Below are 24,981 nucleotides of genomic sequence, written 5' to 3' on the forward strand. Positions count from 1 at the left end.
GTTTTTCCTCCACTGATTCTATGCAATTTTTGGTTGCTGACTGCAAATCTGCCATTATTTTTTTCTGGGTGCTTTGGTTTTCATGCAATCAGCATTTTTTATATTCTCACATTAGTTGTTTTTATACGGATTCTTTATATATTTTCACCCAATTAATTTTAATATTTCAGTCCTTTAGTTAGGTATGTACATTTATCTGACATTAGTTTGTCACAGTTGACTGTTTTTTAAATATTGAAACAATTTGGCAGCAGTACAGTTCAGCACATGTCACATTAGCCCTATTGCTGGGGCTCCTGTGTCTGCATTTGCCAAAACATTGCATAACATGTACTAGTATTATTTTGCTATGTGTTGTCGCAATGCTTTTGGGCTATTTAAGTGCCTGCATAGATCCACTTTGTTAAAAATAATTTGCGTTGGACTAAATAATATCGATTTGCAAGATTTTACACACACAAAAAAAAGGCAGATTTGGATTAATCAGCCCAGAATTACAAAAGAAAAAGGGTTTGAATCAATCCAATAATTTTTTGTGGACCAGTGCTGTAGGAGTCTAAATAATGGTTGAGTTGAATATTCATTTTCATAGTTATTTATTTGATTTCATAAAAACAAACTTGTACCGTTACATTTGATGATATATACGGAAGGAGCTGTGCGCTAAGAAGCAAGAGAGCCACACAGTTTTTTGACTTCTCTCGATAATTTTGTATTCTTTCAGTTTGCTCTTTTGTTTACGTTTTTTTGGATGTTGCCCTGCGGAGTCGTTTTTTTGTTTCATTAAAGATACAGTCTCTCCAGCGTGTCCTGGGTCGACCCCGGGTTCTCCTGCCAGTGGGACATGCCCGGAATACCTCTCCAGGGAAGTGTCTAGGAGGCATCCGAACCAGATGCCCGAGCCACCTCAGATGGCTCCTCTCAACGCGGAGTCCCTCCCAGATGACCGAGCTTCTCACCCTATCTCTAAGGGAGAGCCCGAACACCATGTGGAGAAAACTAATTTCGTCTGCTTTTATCCGGGATGTTGTTCTTTTGATCACAGCTCGTGACCATAGGTGAGGGTAGGAATGTAGATCAACTGGTAAATCGAGAGCTTCGCCTTTCGGCTTAGCTCCCTCGTCAACACAATGGACCGACACAGAGTCCACATCACTGCAGACGCTGCACCTATCTGTCTGTTGATCTCCAGCTCCCTCCTACCCTAACTCGTGAACAAGACCCCAAGATGAGACGGATTTAGTTTTCCCTTGCCCGGATGCGGGTTACCAGGGCCCCCATCTAGAGCCAGGCCAGGAGGTGGGGCTCGAAGGCAAGTGTATGGTGGCCGGGCCTGTATCCATGGGGGCCGGCCGCCCACACCCCAAAAAGGCAATGTGGGGCCCCCTTCCAATGGGCTCACCACCTGTGGGAGGGGCCAAACGGGTCAAGTGTCTAGGGAGTTCGGCGACAGCCAAAGGCAGGGGCCTTGGCAGTCTGACCCCCAGCTTCATCAGATTCGAGAAATCAGATAAAACCATTTTAAATACAGATAAATCTATCATTAAAAAAATCAAAAGCCCAAAAATGATGCAAAAACAAAGTTAAAAAAAAATATATTGTTATAGCAATGCATGTTGAGCTCCTACAGTAGCTGTGCTGAATGTTGATAGGCAGCATAGAAATATTGACACATAGATTTTATATTTCTAGTGACATGAAATATATATTTTGGAATATTTACTTCACTGATTCTTCTCATACTGTATGTATGGGAAGTTTCAAAAGTTGGGTCCAAGTTTTAATGCACATGGACAACAAAGGAAGCATCTTTTCACACTTTATTACCATTATTAAAAATTGCTAAAAGACATTTAAATAACATGAAAGCTGGCCCTTTTTTTTTTTAGAAACACTTGTTCCATTTCTTAAAAGTAGTAAGTTTCAGTTCTGATTTCACAAGAGAAGCTCTGCCACTCCTGTAACAAAGCAGGCAGCAGCAACCAGGCAAGTGTGAACACGTCTAGTTTGTGAATTGGGTGCAACACCACGTGCAGCAAAATCACTGTCTCATGAGGCTGAGCTTGTTAGTCGCACAGCTACCCGAAATGAAGATCTCCAAAGTCAAGTGTAAATCCCACTGCTAATCAGTTGCCTCCCTCCGGCTCCAGCCTCGGCCCCATCTTTGCCGACTGCTCGTCCAAGGGAGGCTGGGTCTGGTAGATCACATTGTCCACGAGTGTGTGGCTGTGGCTCGGGGGCCTGTTTGGAAGCGGGGGCGCCTGAGATGACACTGGATACTCTTGATAAACTCCCGTTTCAACGTCGCCGGCATCTTTTGACACTTGAGTGTCCGTGTGGCCCATAAAGGACTGGTATGTGTCCGATTCCGTGTAGATGCCCATCTCGGCCCCTTTTCTCAGCAGGTGCGTGTAGACAAGCGAGTCCTCAATGGAGGCGTACACATGGGACTCGTTGTCTTCGCGTGATTTCGGGAAGACATTGTGCCCCGGCTGGAAACTGGTGCCATTGGGATTGTAGACGGACACCTCATGCTCAAGCTTCTTTTTCTTCTTCCTGTTTTGTAGCAGACGATTAGAGCAAGACAAGGACTCAAAATTCTTCTGTTTTAAAAGTCAGTTCAGGTATAATTTGGGTAGCAATTATTTTCCAGTATAGAGTACAGTGATCCCTCGTTTTTCTTGGTTAATGGGGACCATAACCCGCTGCAATAAGTGAAAAACCACAAAGTAGTTTTTGTGTGTGTGTCAATGTATTTTTTTTTAGATTTAGCATTGGAAAGAGATACATATAAGACGTGTTTAATTTAAAAAAAAAATATATATATATATATATTAGGGCTGTCAAAATTGTCGCGTTAACGCGCGGTAATTAATTTTTTAAATTAATTACGTTAAAATATTTGACACAATTAACGCACATGTCACGCTCAGACAGTATTCTGCCTTTTGGTAAGTTTTACAGCAAGGCTTTTTGTGCTGTCTAACAGCGAACTTTTGTGGTCGCTTTGCGACATGGTTTATTGTTGTCTTGCCAGTTCAATATGGCTGCAGGACGTCTCGGGCTGACGCCTACGTTGTAATGTTGTGCTTATATGATCCTTGGACAAGATTTGTCCGTAAGTATGGTTGTTGTAAATAATGCACATATTATGTTAGTAAGGGAAATGTTATATTTTTTGTATGAGACGCTTTTTGTTTATGTTTTGTGAACCTGTATAGCGTGCTCAGCTAACGTTGTTGCTAATGCAATGCTTGTGTACTTTTTTTTTGTAGTTTTACGACGGTCTAAAGAGGACAATGTTTTGAGGCCATTTTATTAATAAATCAGATGAAAAAGAAAGAAGTCTGATTATTATGGCGTCGTTCACTAGCTGTCTAGCTTTGGAAAAAGTAGACGCTTCGGAGTGAGGACAGCATAGACAGATTTAAATGACAGTAGAGTGAAATGCCCACTACAGTCCTTGTGTACCGTATGTTGAATGTATATATCCATCTTGTGTATTATCTTTCCATTCCAACAATTTATTTTACAGAATATATATATAATTTACAGAAAAATATGGCATATTTTCTAAATGGTTAGAATTGCGATTAATTACGATTAATTAATTTTTAAGCTGTAATTAACTCGATTAAAAATTTTAATCGTTTAACAGCCCTAATATATATATATATATATATATATACAGGGGTGCACATAAGTGGTCCGCATGCACGCATGCGGACTGTACGTAGACAAACGCGCTGGCCCTCAATGGCTTCCATATGCTTTTGCGTACCGATGGCTGACCACTGTATTTGCGGTAGACACGAGAAAATCACTTCTCAAAATGTCAAAGAGGCAGGCCCCACTGACTGTAATTATTTCCGTGTTCCCCAGCCCACGTCAAAAGACAGACAGACGACAGAGACGTCACCAGAGCTACCGTAAAAAAGGACTTTTGCTGAAAAGTGGCTGCAGGAGGTACCATGGCTAGAAGCAAATGATGCTCGCACGGAAATGTGGTGCAACTTTTCCCGTGAGAATCCCAATGTCGTTAATAAGAGCAGCGCATTTTATGTAGGGTCAAAGTATTTTAGCCATCCAAACTTCGAAAAGCATGAAAATAACAGAGCATGTGGCAATTAAGCAAACTATCGATGTCAGACAAGACCCCACTTGCCCTTTGGACAAGTGGCGGAAAAAAGTTATTGAAGAACAGCGCCATGCACTGACAAACGTTTTTTTGCTCGCTTTTCACAAAGCTAAACATGCACGTTCAATGAGCTCTTATGAGGAGGACATCCTACTTTTACAAAGGCTTGGAGTTGATGTGGGAGCCGCATATGAATGCCCTTTATTTTGAATTTGTGCTTTTATGTTTATTTCTTTACATTTCACTTCGAAATAATGGCAATTTTGTTGTGCCAGTTTAAGTTTAATCAAGCGTTAATTGTTTATATAATTAATTAAAGGTAATTGGCTCTAAGTAAAGCTTGTCATAATTTTATCACAACAGGCGGGTCGGCTCTCAAGCTCAATGAGGACCAAGTCACATCTCCAGGTCCTCCTCTGAGAACCTGGGCAAAAATAATATGTGCACCCCTGTGTATGTATATATATATATATATATATATATATATATATATATACATATATATATATATATATATATTAGGGCTGTCAAAATTATCGCGTTAACGGGCGTTAATTAATTTTTTTAATTAATCACGTTAAAATATTTGACGCAATTAACGCAGATGTCCCGCTCAGACAGATTTAAATGACAGTACAGTGAAACGCTCACTTGTTGTTATGGAGTTTTGCCGCCCTCTGCTGGCGCTTGGGTGAATGACCATCTCGCATATTGCCTCAAACAGATTACAATGAGGCCGTTTATGGACATTAAGAGTGAAGAGAATGCCACCGGCCGCTTGGGGGCAGCGCCGTTCCATACTCATGTTATTTCTTATAAACGTGGGAGAATTAGTAGTTGTGAGACGTTTATGCTGTATTCACAATGCAATGCAAATTGCTATTTGTGCTCCACACATATTTCGGTGAGTTTTCTTTCTTTTAGTGGCAATTATGTGTCTCTTGTTGTATTTTGGGTAAGATATGTACAGATCAGAGGTTGCGCTAGACTTTTTCGTTGTCTGTCATTTTGACTGACAGTGTCATAAAAATCCGGTCATAATCTATTTTTACCCGTCACTTACATTTTTAAAATGATAATAATGACATATTCAATAGTATTTAGTTTTCATTCATTTTTAATTAATATTCTGTCCGAACAAGCTTAACAAGAGGCAAACAGACAGCGGAGTGCACCAATCAGCGACGGGCAGACGTGCCGTTAGCAAAGCGACGAGGGCAGGACGAGGGACTTGCGCGCGGAAGTAAACATACGAGGAGAACGGAGTTTATTCAACATGGCGAGCGCGAGACAGACTGTTGTCAATGTCTCGTGTCGATGTGTTTTAGCTCATTTAAAACTGAATTTACCGCGGATTGGAACATATTCTCGGCTCTCCCACCATCCGTGTTGTTGTAGAGACGACTTTCGGCGCGCAAGAGTGACGTTGCTCGTGAAGAACACGTCACGCAAATAAACAAATCTGATTTGTCGATTGATTTTGTACCCACTCTGTGTCCCAGACTTTTCTCTCAGTGTTTGAAAAATACAGGGAGAACAGTCTGGCCATGCCAGGCAAACACTCAGCTGCCTTGACATTTTCTGAGTAAGGCCAACGACGTCATGCATCAAGAGAGACAATAGCTAATTAATATGCTCACTTGCCACCCTGTGGTCTGGGGTGTGAATTGCAACCTGTCAAAATGACGGATGGACTTCAGTTTTTTCCGTCACCGTTTTAAAAAACCGGTCAACGACGGAAAATATTCGGTTAACGCGACCCCTGGTACAGATATATGTTATACAGTAAAGGCGAGTGGACACAGGCGTTCTTTGGGCCGCGCCGTTTATTGGCAGCTCCTTCACAACAAACAAACAGTGGGGAGAACAAGTATTTGATACACTGCCAATGGGAAAACCCATTATGTTGTATGTATATATCCATCGTGTGTCTTATCTTTCCATTACAACAATAATTTACAGAAAAATATGGCATATTTTAGAGATGGTTTGAATTGCGATTAATTGTGATTAATTACAATTAATTAATTTTTAAGCTGTAATTAACTCAATTAAAAATTTTAATCGTTTGACAGCCCTAATATACAGTGCCTTGCAAAAGTATTCGGCCCCCTTGAACCTTGCAACCTTTCGCCACATTTCAGGCTTCAAACATAAAGATATAAAATTTTAATTTTTTTGTCAAGAATCAACAACAAGTGGGACACAATCGTGAAGTGGAACAAAATTTATTGGATAATTTAAACTTTTTTAACAAATAAAAAACTGAAAAGTGGGGCGTGCAATATTATTCGGCCCCCTTGCGTTAATACTTTGTAGCGCCACCTTTTGCTCCAATTACAGCTGCAAGTCGCTTGGGGTATGTTTCTATCAGTTTTGCACATCGAGAGACTGACATTCTTGCCCATTCTTCCTTGCAAAACAGCTCGAGCTCAGTGAGGTTGGATGGAGAGTGTTTGTGAACAGCAGTCTTCAGCTCTTTCCACAGATTCTCGATTGGATTCAGGTCTGGACTTTGACTTGGCCATTCTAACACCTGGATACGTTTATTTTTGAACCATTCCATTGTGGAATGGTGGATTCTATTTATCATCATCGGTCATTTAGGACAACATTGATTCATTCAGAGATCCTCACTGAACTTCTGGAGTGAGTTTGCTGCACTGAAAGTAAAGGGGCCGAATAATATTGCACGCCCCACTTTTCAGTTTTTTATTTGTTAAAAAAGTTTAAATTATCCAATAAATGTTGTTCCACTTCACGATTGTGTCCCACTTGTTGTTGATTCTTGACAAAAAAATTAAATTTCATATCTTTGTGTTTGAAGCCTGAAATGTGGCGAAAGGTTGCAAGATTCAAGGGGGCCGAATACTTTTGCAAGGCACTGTATATATATATATATATATATATATATATATATATATATATATACATTTAAAAAAAACTTATGTTTATATTTTTATTAAATGATTTTTTAGCAAATCAAATGTATTACTGTCATTATGATAAGTTCTAAACATGTTAATGTCCCACTGAATTATTTCAAACAAGAATAAAGTAGAAAAATGCTTGTCTTTATTAAATGCTTTATTGAGTGAGTCCACTCAAATCCGCTCAAGCTGCTCACTTACAAAAATTGAGTTGCCACAGCAACTGTTCAACAAGTTAAACGATGACTGACGCATTCGGCGCTTTGAAGTTTTGGCTTCCCGGTATCTCTGGCAAGATCAAACCTTAAGGTCTGTCAATCATCGCTAACTTTAATAAGCAACTCCAGTGCACTGCCTGACCAAGAAAAGGAGCAGGGAGAGACTACGTGATCGGATCGGGACAGCTCATCTGTATTTATTTCAATTGAAAAAAAAACATGATGGACTGAGGCCCTGGCCGTTTCATTTTTTTTCTTGAGACATCAACACTCAGCTGATCCTCGCGTCCGCCACCTGGCTGTTTCCCCTCCCATTTGTGACGTAAGCTGATCGACGCCGGACGGGCAGACGATTTTGGTGCCGCTGATTGGCCACGAAGGAAGGGCGCCAAGCTTCAAAAGTCAGCCGCTGTCAATGGACGGACGAGGTCGTATTTGACAGCACTTGCGTCGCGTACCTCCTTGCTAGCTGTTTGCTCGCCATCCATTCGCTTTCGTTTTCGATCGCTTTTCGTTAACCTCCCGTTTTTACGGTGAGGTCTTTTGTGTTTTGCCATTATTGGATCGTTTTTGTTCACCACAGTAAATAAGAGCACCGAAGCAGTAGGGGTAAGCTGACATTTTTGTTCAACCCGTTTTCTCCTGTTTCTTTTTGTTCTTTTTTTTTTTTTCTTTAAATGATTAGGGTTTAATTAGCGGGTGGGGGTTTAAGAGTAGATTCATTTTCTTTGTTGTTTTGGCCTGGGCTTACCCTGAAAGCAAGCTTCCATATTTTGTATTCACTGTGAATTGGAGTTGTGTAAATAAATTGCATCCACTTATGAACTCGTGGTTCGTTTTATGTCCTTAGCGAGCTTTTGATTTGGGACGTTACAAGCAACTCCAGTGCACTGCCTGACCAAGAAAAGGAGCAGGTGGGAGAATGAGACTATGTGATCAGATTGGGACAGCTCATCTGTATTTTTCTTTTTTTTTTTTTAATTGAAAAAAAAAAATTTGATGGACTGAGGACGCAAAGTTTGAAGCGCGAAATAGCGAGGGATCACTGTATTTTCTTCTAGTATCAAATCTTTGACTCATTTTGACAAGGATGTACACCTCAAACAGACTGATTCCAATAATCAATGGTTGAGAAAATATTTTCAGTATTCATTTAAAAAATGTTTTAAATGCATTTTTATTCAATAAAAAAATGAAAACATTCTCTTTTCTATTAATTTATAAAGAAAACAGTTTTTAAAAAAGCGGGAAAAAAAACTAAATATTCTAAGTATCTGTTTACATTTTATTTGATAACTGTAAGAGATAATAAATATAATAAGATAGTGAGACTTCTGTATGCGTACTATTCAGTATTCAAATAATCCAATTTTCGTCAGTGTAGTTTTTTTTGTTGTTGTTCCAAACTATTTATAACTAAAATATTAAGGCCATAACAATACAAAGGTGATTTAGAACTGATAAATCAACTTGTCGCAAAAATAATCAGTGATTAATCAACTATCAATATATTTGTTTGTGGCAGGCTGGCAGCCCACTTAAGAATGGTCAGAAAATAAATGGAGAGCACTTACTTAATTACAAAACACACCACCAACAGCACGGCGATAAAAAGGACCACCAGGGCAGCGACCACGCTCACTATGATAATCAACAGCTGGTCTGAATGAGACAAAACATTAGACTTTAATGTTATCAATGTGTAAACAAAATCATTCTCTTAATAGAAGGGTCAGATAGGTACTTTTCTGGACTGTTATCTCCGTGATGACCTTGAAGTCTCCCCTTTCAGGCATGCAGTTGGACATGTTAAGGTAAAAGTTTTCAGAGACGCTGATTTCATCCGCCGCCTCGTCTTCCCTGCGACTGTAGTCCTCCTCTGGACTGTTGAACCTCTGCACCCGGATGTTGGTGTGGCGGTTGGCGCACTTGGGCTGGCTGAGGTTGACGAACTTCAAGTGAGCCTCCATCTTTGAAGGGAGAGAAACGATCCAGGAGACGGTAGCGTACGATTCCATCCCCACTGGCCACCCGGGGGTCGCCAAAAAGAGGGGCTTGTCTCTTTTGGGGGATACTGTGAATATGTACCTTTCTGTGTTGAAGGGAAGACAGTAAGATCAATACGGTTTTTAAACCTTCCTTAAAATAAACTCAAACTGTCTGTTTGTTACCCGCTATCTCTCCTTTCAAGCTAGCAGTCAACACAGGCTTGACAGAAGCTCTCAGTGCTTGCCCCCCCACTCTGGTCACGGTGACCGATACGTTGGTGTGGATTTGCATCTTTTGAATGGCCCCCTCCGGACAGAATCGACCTAGGGTAGTGCCGTCATCCTCCGTCAGGGCAATGATGCTGTCGTTGCACGGTTGACCCGGCAGGGACTGCTTAAGAGGTCCGACTGAAGAGCTCAACTCCACGGTGCCATGTGGAGGGGGACGGAGCGTCCATGTCACGGCACTCAGAGGAAACGGAAAGCAGCTTGGCAGGGAAGGCACCACGAGAGGCACTGGGTACTTTGGGCAGTCTTTAAGTTGATTGCAACCTGGGTAAAAATGTCAATTATACTTACTTAAATGAAGGATTTTATAATAAAGAGGGCACACATTAGATTTCTGAATTCACTATAAGGAAGAAGGTATTCAGAATGCTTTACCCTTCACACATTCTGTGCATATGTACTGTATAGTATGTACTCAGAGGTGGGTAGTAACGCGTGACATGTACTCAGTTTCATTTACTTGAGTAATTTTTGAGAAAAATGTACTTCTAAGAGTAGTCATAGACTTCATAAGGATATTGAGGCATCACATTCGCCAGACACTGCGCCATGCCTTCAAGCAGGGGACCGCTTCAGTCGGTCGCAATTATTCAACACATGCAGCGATCCAACGCCGGATTTAGGTCGAAAAAGTACGAAAGCTGTACCGCATACAAACAGGAAAGATTGTCTAAGGAGTGATTTGTTCGAGGATTCAAGGAAATTATTATAATTTTGGTACCATGCATGCATTTTGAAACTTTGTGAAAAAAATCATTGGGAGAAATTAACCGCGACGGCATTGGCATCATAAATTTTCATAATTTTTTTTTGCTTTTAACCAAGAATCGAGACTGTTTTACGTCCATATCTATAAAGAACTCTGGGATTTAAGCATTTATTCCCAAAAAGTTCTTTGTTTACATATGGCGGCCGCTAATTTGCTTACTGACTAGCAGCATAGTTTGCAATATTTACGTAAAATAAATACTAACTGCCCTTTTTTTTTTTTTTTTTTTTTTTTTTGCTTTTAACCAAGAATCGAGACTGTTTTACATCCATATCTATAAAGAATTTACGGATTTAAGCATTTATTCCCAAAAGTTTCAAAGTGAAAAGCTCTTTGTTGTGATAAGGCTGTGCCACAGTGGCTTAGAGACTAGCAGCATATCATTCGACTAGGGCTGTCAAAATTATCGCATTAACGGGCGGTAATTATTTTTTTAAATTAATCACGTTAAAATATTTGACGCAATTAATGCACATGCCCCGCTCAAACAGATTAAAATGACAGCCCAGTGTCATGTCCACCTGTTACTTGTGTTTTTTTGTCTCCCTCTGCTGACGCTTTGGTGCGACTGATTTTATGGGTTTAAGCACCATGTGTAATGGCGTACCGCACGCAGGCTATTTTTAGACCGTGACGTCGCATCGTAAAGCGGAAGTAAAGCCGAAGTGGGACATTATAGACCCGCCCTCGCATAGACAAAACGTAATTAGTGCTACTTTTATCCGGTAATCTTTAAAAAACGAACATGCCGATCACGCTTTATTCCAAACCTGGAAAAGAAAAACTTTTTTTCCCCTCAAGATTCTAGTCACACCAATCAGAACAGCATTTTAAAAAAAAACATGTAATTTAAGAAAGCTGTGAATATTTATGTAAAGGTATTTTTAGGTTGTTTAATGTAGGATTATAAGGGGAAAAAAACACTAGAGAAAAAAAGAAGCACTGTGAATACTTTCCAGATAAACTGTAAATAAAAGCTTAAAGGGAAAAATATCTAGATTCTGCAGCTCCGAAGATAAAAATTCAAAAGGGAAAAAACATTGACTATACTGGAACCAGAAAATGAATGATGGCCATGAATAAAAGCCATTCAACTAAAGCAGGCGTGAGTCAAACGTGGTTTTACCAATGACTCCACTAGTTGTGGCGTTGATGTGCAGAGGAAGACAGTCCTGGAAAGACAGCTGAGAAACTGTTCCGGATGGGACCGTGATCTTCTCCACTGTCACAGAATTCATCTTCATCTCGCATTCAGAAGCTGACTTCACCCTCTCCACATGAAGAGAAAATCCCTTGATTTTCCTCAAGTCCACGTTACACAACACTGCAGGTAAGAGTTCAAAAGTTTAGGTCTCTTTCTCCCCACACTTATTTCGAAAGCAGAAAGAAAATTTGAGTTTCCGGCCAAATTGCTGTCACGTATGACTAAAGGGTGAAGCAACATCAGAGCTTCCCAACCTGCAAACCTGGGGCTCTACGAATCACACATTCTACGTCATACAATTTTTTTTTAAACTGTTAGTTGACATAAAAAGACGGTTTTAAAAAAAAAAAGTAGTGCAAATCATGTACCGAACTACCTCTACCTGTTGCAACATGTCACGTATCAATCACTCTTCCAAACTGTTTATTAAAGTTGTAGTAAAACTAAAAAGGCTCCTCTTGTTTTAAAAAAAATGTTATAATTTACCGTATTGATCGTTTGATATAGTAAAGCAGCCAATGTGTACACAATGTGAAATAATTACTCTGTAGAACTCCTGTTTAACTTGAGCAATAGCAGGAAACTCTATTGCACCTAATTAGAATGACTAATAATTTCATTATTCTTGTTATGCTTGTTACTGCCAGGAAAAAATGGACTTTCACACGGTTATTAGTTTAGGATTGCCTTGTAAATGAATAAAACAGTACTTGAATTTCATCTTAATTTGTCTAGAAGAACATACGTACAATGAAGAAAATAAGTATTTGAACACCCTGTTATTTTGCAAGTTCTCCCTCCTAGAAATCATGGAGGAGTCTGAAATTTTCCTCGTAGGTGCACGTCTACTGTGAGAGATAATCTAAAAAGAAAAATCCACAATGTATAATTTTTAAAGTTAACTTGTGCGATACAGCTGCAAATAAATATTTCAACACCTGAGAAAACGAATGTTAATATTTGGTACAGTAGCCGTTGTTTGCAATTACAGAGGTCAAACATTTTCTGTAGTTTGTCACCAGGTTTGCACAAACTGCAGGGGGGCTTCTCGGCTGTCGCTGAGAAACAAGGGGTTTGAGCTCCCTCCAAAGATGTTCTATTAGGTTTAGGTCTGGGGAGCAGCTAGGCCATGCTAGAAACTTGTTATGCTTCTTACGGAGCCACACCTTGGTTTTTCCTGTGTGTGTTGGGTCATTGTCATGTTGGAAGAATCAGGTACTACGCATCTTCAATGCTCTGACTGAAGGAAGGAGGTTGTTCTCCAAAATCTCACAATACAGGGCCCCAGACATCCTCTCTTTAATACAGTGCACTCGTCCTGTCCCATGCTCAGAAAAACACCCCCAATGATGATACCACCCCCATGCTTCACAGTAGGGATGGTATTCTTGAGATAGTACTCATCATTCTTCTTTCTCCAAACACGGTTAGTGGAATTATGACAAAAAAAGTTCTATTTTACTCTCATCTTACCACAAAACCTGCTCCCATGACTCCTCTGCATCATCCAAATGGTCATAGGCAAACTTAAGACTGGCCTTGACATGTACTGGTTTAAGCAGGGGAACCTTCCGTGCCATGAATGATTTCAAACCATGACGTGTTAGTGTATTACCAACAGTAACCTTGAAAACGGTGGTCCCAGCGCTTTTCAATTCATTGACCAACTCATGTCATGAAGTTCTGGGCTGATTCCTCACCTTTCTTAGGATCATTGAGACCCTACGAGGTGATATCTTACATAGGGCTCCACTCCTGAGCCAAAAGGCGAAGCTCTCGATTTACAGGTCGATCTACGTTCCTACCCTCACCTATGGTCACGAGCTGTGGGTCGTGACCGAAAGAACAAGATCCCGGATACAAGCGGCCGAAATGAGTTCCCTCCGCAGGGTGTCCGGGCTCTCCCTTAGAGATCGGGTGAGAAGCTCGGTCATCCGGGAGGGGCTTGGTGTCGAGCCGCTACTCCTCCGCGTTGAGAGGAGCCAGTTGAGGTGGCTCGGGCATCTGGTTCGGATGCCTCCTGGACGCCTCCCTGGAGAGGTGTTCCGGGCATGTCCCACTGGCGGGAGGCCCCGGGGTCGACCCAGGACACGCTGGAGAGACTATGTTTCTCGGCTGGCCTGGGAACGTCTTGGAATCCCGCCGGAGGAGCTGGCTGAAGTGGCTGGGGAGAGGGAAGTTTGGGCTTCCCTGCTGAAGCTGCTGCCCCCGCGACCCGACCCCGGAATAAGCGGAAGATAATGGATGGATGGATGGATGGGCTCCACTCCTGTTGAAATTGACCGTCATGTTTAGCGTCTTCCATTTTCTAATGATTGCTCCAACAGTGGATCTTTTTTTCACCTAGATGCATGGCAATTGCTCTGTAGCCATTTCCAGTCTTGTGGAGGGGAACAATTTTGTCTTTCGTGTCTTTGGACAACTCTTTGGTCTTGACCATGTTAGAAGTTTGAGTGTTACTGATTGTGTGGGGTGTACAGGTGTCTTTGTGCTACTATCGACCTCAAACAAGTGCATCTGATTCAAGATAATACATGGAGTGGAGGTGGACTTTTAATAGGTGGACTAACAGGTCTTTCAGTGTCAGAATTCTAGCTAATGGCAGGTGTTCAAACACATTTTTGAAGCTGTATCACACAAATAGTAAAAAAAATCATGCATTGTGATTTCCGGATTTTTCTTTTTAGATTACCTCTCTCACAGTGGACATGCACCTACAATGAAAATTTCAGACCCCTCCGTGATTTCTTAGTGGGAGAACTTGCAAAATAGCAGGCTGTTCAAATACTTATTTTCTTCACTGTATGTCGGTGTTTATTGGTTGTTAAATGTGAAATGTAATTTAAAATGGTTAATGCTGTTTACATACCTGGTGCGTTCACCCTTGAAGTTGACACCTTAAGTTTCAGGGACAGTCCAGGAGAACCAGCTCGTCTTCTGTCCATTTCACAGTTCCTCAGAATCAGAGAAAAGTCTCCTTGATTCTGGACTGGCTGGGTGTCCGCCAAGGCCATTACCAGCGCCCGCCTGCCTTTGCTGTGATACTCGGCCGCAGTTTCCTTCTTCAAACACCGTGGCTCTGTGAGGTCAAGGAATTCAATTGCTGCCCGTTGTTTATTCGAGATCTCGAAGTACCATTCCATTACGTCATCGTCGGGAAAACTCTCAGGGAAGTTAGGAGACAACAACGCCAAGGAAGATGTTGATTGTGGCAAAGATACTGTGATTTTGGCGAGAGCTGGAAAAAAGAAAACATTTAGACTCAAGATAAGTCTAAGACTAATTTATGAAGAAGTTAACTTACATTTGATTTCCTCTCCTACAGACACGGCAAATTGGTCTCTTCGGACCTCTAGTTCTGGTGGGACATCCAGAGAGAAGCTGCCCTGTCTTAGAATCTGTGCGCTGCTTATTGGGCCTGTCTTACAATATGTGCCAATGGCCACAGTCCCTGTTGCCTGAAAGACCTTGAAGGTGTAGGTATGCTTATCTGGACAGTTTTCAGATGGAGGAATCTGTCTCAAGCTCATCTTGGTGAAGTCTATTTGGACCGACTTTGGTCCTGAAGATCTTAGGTTCCAGGTGAACCTGCGGTGAAACTCCAACCATGGATCCAAGTTCGAACCACCATGACTGATGTCATCATTGCATGACTTAGTGGTGCATTCTAAATAGAGATATATATATATATATAGAATAGTGAGAAGCAAAGCTAGCTAAGGGATGGACAAAATTTGTCAACTTTGCTCAAGGGTTTTTACAGGATTTTAAAATTGTTCTAAAATGGATATGGTCTTAAATTGTAGCAAGGTGTATGTAAAATGTGAAAAATGTGTTTCTTTCACAAATAGAATAATTCATTCAGGTGTCCAATCCATTTAAACTAAGGAGGTCCCTGCTCAATTGGATTTTACGTCTGTCGCGGTCAACAGCAGCTAGCGAGTTAATGCAACAAATGTTACATTACTCTCAAAAATGTGAATTTTTAGTGGGCCAGATTAAAACAACAACAACTGAGTACTCCATTGTCTAACAAAGGCTATCAAAAGTATTGAAAAGTATAGAGCAGGGTTCACTAAATCCGGACCTCGGAGCCACTTTTCCTGTCGTGTTTTCCATGTCTCCCTCCTTCAACACACCTGAATCAAATAAGGATCATTATCAGGCTTCTGGAGAGGTTGCTGATGACATAATCATTTGATTCAGGTGTGTTAGGGGAGAGAGACGTGGAAAACACGACAGGATAGATAGCATCGAGGTCCAGATTTGCTGAACCCTGGTATAGACCCTACCCACGTGACGTCACAACTCCACTCTCCTGAATGGTACCGCCCACTTGTCCGTCAAAACATAGTGTTAACCTGTTACGGCTACGTACATTTCTCCTATTTACGGCGTGTTTTTCTGCTCCTTAACATTAATATTCAAAATGGTGAAGGCGTGTGTGGCTGTTGGTTGCACTAACAGAGAAGATGGAAGGAGAGACTTGAAGTTTTACCGTATTCCGAGGGATCCAAAGAGGAGAGCAAAATGGACGGCTGCAATTCGACGTGAAAACTGGGCACCAAAAAATCACCACAGACTATGTAGTAGTCATTTTATATCCGGTAAGATGCATTTAACATATACTTAGAGGGTTTTGGGCTGACAAATAACCACAATTAAGATCATTGCGAGGCTAATCGCCGACAACATACGACGTAGTACGACATAGTTTCAAATTCAAGATGTTTGTGACTTCCCTTTCTTCCACCATCGTTATTTTTTGAATAATATTTAGCTGGTACCAAGTGAAAGAAACTGGCCTCGTCTACGGGGCTGACAAATAACCACAATTAAGATCATTGCGAGGCTAATCGCCGACAACATACGATGTAGTACGACATAGTTTCAAATTCAAGATGTTTGTGACTTCCCTTTCTTCCACCATCGTTATTTTTTGAATAATATTTAGCTGGTACCAAGTGAAAGAAACTGGCCTCGTCTACGGGGCTGACAAATAACCACAATTAAGATCATTGCTAGGCTAATCGCCGACAACATACACGTATGTATGTAGTGAGAGTGCTATCGCTAAACCATATAAACATTAAAAGCCTTAACTCCATTGACAAACGACATGAAATACATTAGACTTGACAGTGGATGTTAGCAATAACAAAAGATTTTGAATTGAAAATTTCGTAACTCACCTTTCCAAGCACAAGATAGATTCCTGCCGAATTTTCGTGGACGAGGACATGTTTCACCCAGCCAGCAACGAAGTATTTATAAGCCTCCAAGCTCTTAAAGTGTTTTTCAAATTTTCGTGAGAATAGGCTGATTTTGTGTGGACAAGATAATTGTAAATATCAGCGTAGCAGATGTCAGGCAGACAGGGCGAAGACAGTGGGTCGAAAAACATCGATTTGGGCATCAAATATGGATCTGGCGACTGTATAGAACGAAGCTTTTCCACATAACGCCTTTTATGCAACACATCCAGTGAGTTTACGGCATCAGAAAGCACCGGGTCTTCCATGAAATGCATTTTAAATTCCTCGATCAATTGAAACCAATGCTAATACAGAGACAAAATGACGGACAAGTGGGCGGAACCATACAGCGAGCACGTGGTTTTATGACGTCGGTGGGTAGGGTCTATAGAGATTGACAGGTATCCGGATACGATATTTGATTGCAAAATATTGATACTCTGTAGCGCTGCATTATAGGGTTAATCTATTAATAGTAAGTAATTCGATTAGAGAAAAGCTTCAAAGCAAGTTTTGCTGCTTTGAGGATTCCTTTAATTGGAGTGGCGTTGTGATGGTTTTGAAAATGTTTGCATTTAGTTGTATTGATTTGGATGGATACACTGCCCTCTAGTGGCAACAGTGAATATGACATAACTCATTTAACATGGCGGAATCCAGCTGCTCCCTGTTAAGGCAAACCTACGGTATGTTTTTGTTTTAGATAATATGTTTGTTTTTGCATTCATTATTTAGTTTAGAAGTATATTTAGCATTTTGTGAGAATATGTGTTTGAACGAAGAGAATTGTAAAAAAAAAAAAAATGTTAGCATTTTATAGCATTTCACCGAGCGGACTTTTGCGATGCAAGTTAGCCAATTGTAGTACTTGGATCCTCGTTTATTGATTTTTTTTTAATATCGTTTGAGGCTAAGCTAAGGTATTTCTTTTTTATTTTTAAATGAAAGTGCAATTCTGCATAGGTTGAAGGAACACTTGGGGTGGGAATTTTATTTTGTAATCGCATTTAATGCTCTTTTCAAAGTGCAATCTAAGCAAGCCGTTGTTTTACATCTCTGAAAATGTATTCTCCAACACATTAAATGTTCCTAATCCGATTACTCAAATATTCGAACTAACTAGTTAATGGATTAATCGATTACTAAAATAATCGATAGCTGCAGTCCAAGTACTCAGCTCATCTGGCCATCGTGCCTTAATTAATTGGTAGTTTATTTATTGTCATGTAGTTTCAACACAGATACAAAAAAGGAACTACTGTTGTTGTTTTTTTTCTTTTTTTTTCTTTTTTTTTTTTTTTTTTTTAAACATCCAGCCAACATTTGAGTGTGTTGCAGTATTATCCCTAATTGTTTTATATGTTGAAATTTGTTTTATTCATTGAAATTTGTTTTTGCACTAACACAGGTCACTAGAAATTTGTTATTAGTACTCGTAGTAGTAATGGTAATGGAGGATATTTTTGCATTTTCATTATTTAAAAAAAAAAATAAAAAAACATTTAATTTTTTTAAAATTTATGTCGTATTAAAAATGGTATTGAGTTGTTGTTTTTTGTATCAATATCGAGTTGAAAATTCGAATATCGTGACAACGGTAGTCTAACGTTTAGTTTCTTTATAAGAGAACACTCACACCACATTGTTATATTGTAAATGTTACCTATGTTTCGTGTGATCTCCACCATGAATACACGTTCAGGTTGGGGGCAATTGAACTCCACTGATACAGAGGTGCCGCTTTTTAACAATAGTGAGTTGTCACACTTGCGCCCCGCCCCGGAGCACACTTTGCATAATGACCCTTTGGCCGTATTGCTGATGTTGACAACGGTGCCTCGGTCTGGCGTCAGTCTCAGCGTCTGGAAGCCTGGAAATAAATGAAGGTTTGCATCTCAATACCATTTCATCCGACTGTATTCTTTGACTTTCTATCTCATTTACAATACTTTGTAAAACATTCCATTCAAATTGGAAAGCTTTTCAGTCATGGTTCTACCTCTGGCCAAGATGCACCCTCCTAACAATTAGTTTATCAGTAGTAAACGTCCAATTCATTTGAGGCGGGAGGGTGCCATCCCTCCAACTTCAAATGGATTGGACGTCTACTAGTAATATCATTATATAATAATATAAATTATAATTAATAATTTAAATTAACAGCAGAAGGATGATTGGATGCAACAGATCTATCATCATCTTGGGAAAGGCGAAAGGCACTCCTTTTTAATGGCAGCGTGTGAAGCTGATGGCCATCTTGGGTAGGGCGCCCAGCGGTTTAAAACTATATCTTGAAAAGTGCACATTGCACAGAATCGGCACCTTATTTCTTAGTAATCACCTATACCAATGATGTTATTTTAGATTTTAATAAATGCAGTCCTTTAGGTGAGCCTAAGCCCACAGCCACAGCTCAACATTATTACCATCAGAACAAAAATAATTGAATTATTTACCATAAAAAGCGCGTGTGTATGACTCGTATCATGTTTACATTATACACACACTTTCTTTTTCAACGCAGACAGTTACCAGAGAGAAAAAAAACACCCCGTTTTGCCACTGGTAGACACACTAAACACTGGAGTTAACTATTGTAGCTGGTGGGAAACGTTCATGACAGTGTTTACTAACCTTTAATTTTGTACAAATGCGAAATCATATTGGAGGTATTGCCTCCTCGGCAGCCAGCCTCCGCAAACATGTTTTACATGTCAGTTGGCCCTCCTCCTCTAAGCCGCAGCCATTTGTATCTTTTCTGTAGCCGAAGTATTCCCATACCAGCGATTTCGTTTTCTTCGATGGGGGAAAAAAGTTCAGGAGTTTCACCTCCTCCAGCCATCGTGTAGCACAGCTGACTCACTGACAATGAACCAGTGGTGGGGGGGTTTGAGCCTTGCAGCTGCAAGCGAGGGATTTCTCCCTGTATTGTTGCGATATAAAAAATAGCTAATACCATAGGGATGGTATGAGGAAAAAAAATTGCGGTTTTGAAACCTTGATATTTTCATACCACGGTATACCTTGAAACCGGTAATCGGCACATGTCTATTTCACACACTTTAATTTGATTCCAACCGGTCAGATATGCGATTGTTAAATATTCATGCTTATGTTTTGAAGTTTTATCATTATTCATTAGAGATCATCAGGGGCGCTGCCAGGGATTTTTGGCCCCATGAAAAGATATCACTTTGGGCCCCACCACCAGTGCGGGGACACACACACACATTTAGAGTATCAACAACATAATTGCCTGCACTCTGGTGAATCTTTACACACTAATTTGTGCATTTTCTGCATTAATTTAAGATGAAAATATATTTATGTAAACATACAACGTATAGAGCAATAATGAATTGACTGATATCATCTATAAGAAATGTACTGAAGGCCATCTTTTACAATCTAAATATATTTTTATTAGAAATATTCTCAAAGCAAATACCATAATGAATGACTTAGAATAAATGTTTTGTTTTAACTTAACTATACTACAGTATACATTACAGTATACAGTATACAACTGTTTTAGTATGAAGAGCGTGCAAAGGGTTTGCCTGCTGTACTGATTAAATGTAAGCTAAAAGTGGAGCAAACACTAGCTAGCAAACATGTACAGTATTCCATTACGGAGTAGGCTTAGCCCCATCTGGAAACTCGCGATCTCCACTATAGGCTACAGCTCCAAAGCGAGGTCCCTTGTTAACAAACTAAATTAAATTGATGACAAACGAAATTCAATAAATTCTTTACAAACTGGATTCAAGCTGATTTTTAAAAAGAAAATTTCCACACCAACTTTCAACATCTGTAGGATACCAAAAAATGCAGTTATTATTTGGAATTCATGTTTTTGAATAGGTGTATGTCGCTCATTGAGGCCGGGAAAATCCCATATTTCTTACGGAGTGAGGTGGGACCTCGCTTCGGAGCTTTATAATAGACATCGCGAGGTTCCAGATGGGGCTGGAGTGGGCTAAGATAACAGGTTAATTTTCAGCACTACACTGACACAAGACACCAACCTTCCTTTGTGAAGTACTTTGTTACATCCTGTTGGCCTTTTCTACCCCTCTCCTGTTTTGCTTTCTTTTCTTTCCTCTTTTGATAACACAATTATTGTTTTGAAAACATTTCTGCAACACCGCGCGCTCCGAGTCATTGACTGGTGTAAATGCGCACCGCTGCTCCCGGTCTGATCTAGGGAAGGGCAGACCAAACCATTTAATGAAAATACGGGGTTTGAGGAGTGGCAATACATATGCTCTCTGGGTGTTTACTTTTTGCCAAAAACAAAACAAGAAAACGAAACCTTTCGATTTATTCCTATTAAAAATATAATGATTAATATTTAAATTTGGAAACGATACTTAATGTTCTAATTTTCTTTGTGGGCCCCATCAGGGCATGGGCCCTTAGAATCACTATCACTTTTCACCCCTATTCGGTGCCCGTGGAGATCATATTTGGGTGAGATCATGCGTTGCTTTTCCAACTTTATAAACCCATCCTAAATAAATAAACCCACCCATCATCATTATCATTAATCAAAAACTAAATAAGACAGTTGGTAATTCTCTATAAAATACTGTAGGCCCCAGAAACCCAGTTTTCCTTGGCAGATGTTAAAAAAAAGGCCACGCCAATACCAACAATAACATTTCATAATGAGACTCATTTTAATTCATGGTCCTGCTTAGTTTCTTTCGGTTTGTAGAAACAACCAGTACACTCCCTAAAGTCACAGCAATTGTTCTTAAAGCAGGTAACATTGTATAGCCGTAAAAAACAAATGCTGATGTAGTTACCAACCAAAAGTACTTTCCCGATGCGCGTTTTATCGGTTAATATTTTAGGCTCTAGACTTACCTGATGTGGCGAAGACGAAACAGCAAAGTAATAAACACCATGTTAGTCTGTAAAGCGGCATGCTGCCGAACAATTCACATGTACAGTACGACTTTGTTCCCGATTGAAATCACTGGACCTTTGAGCATGGTGAACTAACTCGTACTGTCGTCGTTAGGGAAAGAAGTGTTGGGCAACTTCATTTCGTTGATCAGATCCACTTCCTGGAAGTGTACGTGAGTACGCCGGGCGTGGTAAACTACAGGTAAACGAGGGAGGGATTGCTTCTTGCCCGACGTGCTAATTTGGAAGTGCAGATGTGTTTGGGGAAAAAGACTGATAAAAGTAGGACGTCTTAATTAACTTAAAATACAAATGTATTCAACACTGTCAATGTGGAAGAAATTGGTCATAAACCAATTCAATTGAGAAATTTTGAAATCGAATACGTACAGTGAACCCTCGTTTTTCGCGTTTAAAGGGGGATCCCCACCGCGAAAATCAAAAATCCGCGGAGCTTATTTACATTAAAATAATGTATACGGCGGAAAAGACAGACAAGGCTGAAAAAGCAGTTTCTGCTCTTGCATCCCTCTTTAAAATAAACTGCTGTATTTTAAGCCAAAAGAACTGTTGTGTTTGATGGAACATTATATTATATTATATTATATTATATTATATTATATTATATTATATTATATTATATTATATTATATTATATTATATTATATTATATTATATTATATTATTACATATTATTACATATTATTACATATTATATTATAATATTACATATTATTACCTATTATTACATATTACTACATATTACTACATATGTCTATGTCTATGAACCTGCTATGGCAGCAGATTCATGGCGCATTAAGTCCCTGAATTATTTTTAATTAGTCCGTTTTACCCTGGAAACCCCCGTTTTACAGATGTCGCGCAACCGCTTTTGTTTCAACCTAGCCATAAAAAGAAGGTACGTAATCGTATTTATTATTCGAAATGTCTGTCATTTCAGCTTACAATCATTAATTGTTATCTAATATTTCGTTTGAAAAAAAAAAAAAAAAAACTTAAAAAAAATTATTCACTGGCATATTTTGAACTTTTAAACAAATTACGTCACAATGAAAAAAAAGCATCTGTAAAAAAGTCACGGATATCTACCTTATAACTATTGCTTGATTGTATTTTTTTCGTTGCTGTTGTATTTTCCCCAATATTTTAGATGATAACTAATCGAACCGAACAAAGAAAATTTGAAAAAAGACGTCTAAAAGGGTAAGTATATAAAAAAGAAAATCTCGACCACTCTATGATGTCTGCGATTTCTGCGTCGCGACCCTTATATATTATATTACCATGTTTCACCCATAAAATGCCCTAAAAATCCAGCTGTGGCCATTCACAGCTGTGTCTTGACACTCGGTGATACATGCTACATGGAGTTTTTGGATCGAAACAAGGTAAGTACGCGATAATATCTTGTTATAGTCATGGCGTCTGTAATTCTGCTCTCGCATGCTCTCGCCTCAAAATTTTCCCCCCCAAGAACATTAAGATTTTAAGCTTTCCAATGATGTATCACACATGCTTTTCGGACAATTTAGAAATTTGACCAAATTGGGGGTCTCGGAGCGGAACTTTAAGTCACCTGAGTGTTTTCCGCCATATATACTTGTATATATATATATATATATATATATATATATATATATATATATATATATATATATATATATATATATATATATATATATATATTTTTTTTAATTTTTTTTTTGGGGGGGGTGTGTTCAATGAATTTATTCAGATTTAACAGCATTAGAAAGAGATACAAACACGACATGTTCTTTTCCCTTTTTCCCCGAAGTATAATTAAAAAAACTAAAAACAAACGAAACAAAAACAAACAAAAAAAACCCTACATATATATTGTTCCATAAATGGTTTGTTAAGAACTGCAAATGTAATATTTATGATATAAATGGTGAAAGATACATCTTGCAGATGCACTGGGACACATCATCAGTGATGTTTCCTAGCGTCATCAGGGGTTTCGGGTCTCTAAACATCAGACCCCCTCAGCCTAGGTGACCCGACCGGTGTGATCAATCCCCGGCCTGTGTCCTAGCAGCGTTTGCCCACAGCTCTGCCCTCTTAATCTAAAGCCATCTTGTGGCTTTCTCTGCGGCTTCAGTTGCGGCTCTGACAGCCTTCCGCTTTGCCTTCCCGACAAGTCCTAGCCGGGCGAACACTCTGCAGAGTGACCGCCCTGCAAATACCCGGCAGCCCACCTCCAGAGGCTCACAGATTGTCTTCCAGCCTTCCCTCCTGCTCTCTTTCGCCAGCACCTGGTACTTGGTACGCTACCTCTAATTTGCCTCGTCCATGCGTTCCTCCCATGGCACAGTCAGTTCATATATGCATAAACGAAAACGATGATTTGTACATACTGTATATATATATGCATATAACTTGATCATATAACATTTTCAAATAAAGTACTGTATTTATTTTTTAATTGAAATAAATCCGCGATGGACTGAGGGCGCGGAGTTTGAAGCGTGAAGTAGCGAGGGATCACTATAGTTTCTTTTATGGCTGGAAAAATACCCAAGGTATTCACCTAAATTCATTTTTCAAGTTAATGACATACAACAACGTAATCCTACTAAATATAACCACAGATGGGTATATCTTTTATCTACTTTTCTGAATTTACTGCAGTATTCCATGTAGGCATACGTCCTGCTGGACCTTTTTTCCCCACGTTATAAATCCACACATGTAAATCAATCTGATACAGCGCTAAAATGTCACCACTGGTATCGCAGAATACGAAGAAACCAGGGGATGATGCTCTAAAGCAGGGGTCGCGTTAACCGAATATTTTCCGTCGTTGACCGATTTTTTAAAACGGTGACGGAAAAAACTGAAGTCCATCCGTCATTTTGACCGGTTGCAATTCACACCCCAGACCACAGGGTTGCGAGTGAGCATATTAATTAGCTATTGTCTCTCTTGATGCATGACGTCGTTGGCCTTACTCTGAAAAATGTCAAGGCAACTGAGTGTCCGAAGTTTCTTCAAAAAGCCCCAAAACGACGATGGTGTTGATAAAAGAGGTGAAAAAACAGGGACTGCACAAGCGGGCACGCAATTCAAGCCCATCCGCATCAGGAGGAAAGTGTGAGACTACGTTCAGGCCACAGCAGGTGAACTGTTAATTTCATTGTTCCATATGCTACATATGGTAGGCTACCTAATACCGGGGCCACAGTCAGCTGTTTTTGTCACTGCGGAGAAAAAGTTACATATTCGTCTGCTTGAT

General features: G+C 39.8%; 1 protein-coding gene across 1 annotated transcript; it reads right to left on the reverse strand.

Annotated features, from left to right (window-relative positions):
- Nucleotides 1-450: 450 nt before the first annotated feature.
- Nucleotides 451-21,897, reverse strand: LOC130915156 (CUB domain-containing protein 1-like). The gene is made up of 9 exons (XM_057834965.1): nt 21,663-21,897; nt 18,454-18,660; nt 14,840-15,202; nt 14,405-14,773; nt 11,458-11,655; nt 9,458-9,826; nt 9,031-9,378; nt 8,861-8,948; nt 451-2,556 (listed from the first exon to the last, which is right to left on the reverse strand). Exons 1-9 carry the CDS (start codon nt 21,721-21,723, stop codon nt 2,127-2,129), a joined length of 2,433 nt encoding a protein of 810 aa, XP_057690948.1. The 5' UTR covers nt 21,724-21,897; the 3' UTR covers nt 451-2,126.
- Between the last annotated feature and the right edge of the window lie 3,084 nt (nt 21,898-24,981).

This window comes from Corythoichthys intestinalis, chromosome 4, assembly GCF_030265065.1.
Source record: "Corythoichthys intestinalis isolate RoL2023-P3 chromosome 4, ASM3026506v1, whole genome shotgun sequence".
Taxonomy (NCBI): domain Eukaryota; kingdom Metazoa; phylum Chordata; class Actinopteri; order Syngnathiformes; family Syngnathidae; genus Corythoichthys; species Corythoichthys intestinalis.

What these genes read in the sequence shown, in the direction of transcription:
- LOC130915156 (XM_057834965.1), bottom strand. Translation starts at nt 21,723, where the DNA reads ATGCCGCTTTACAGACTAACATGGTGTTTATTACTTTGCTGTTTCGTC. An exon ending in TGTAGGAGAGGAAATCAAAT is followed by an intron (nt 14,774 to 14,839) that starts GTAAGTTAACTT and finishes TCTTTTTTCCAG; the next exon opens with CTCTCGCCAAAATCACAGTA. An exon ending in GTGGTGTGTTTTGTAATTAA is followed by an intron (nt 2,557 to 8,860) that starts GTAAGTGCTCTC and finishes GCTACAAAACAG; the next exon opens with GAAGAAGAAAAAGAAGCTTG.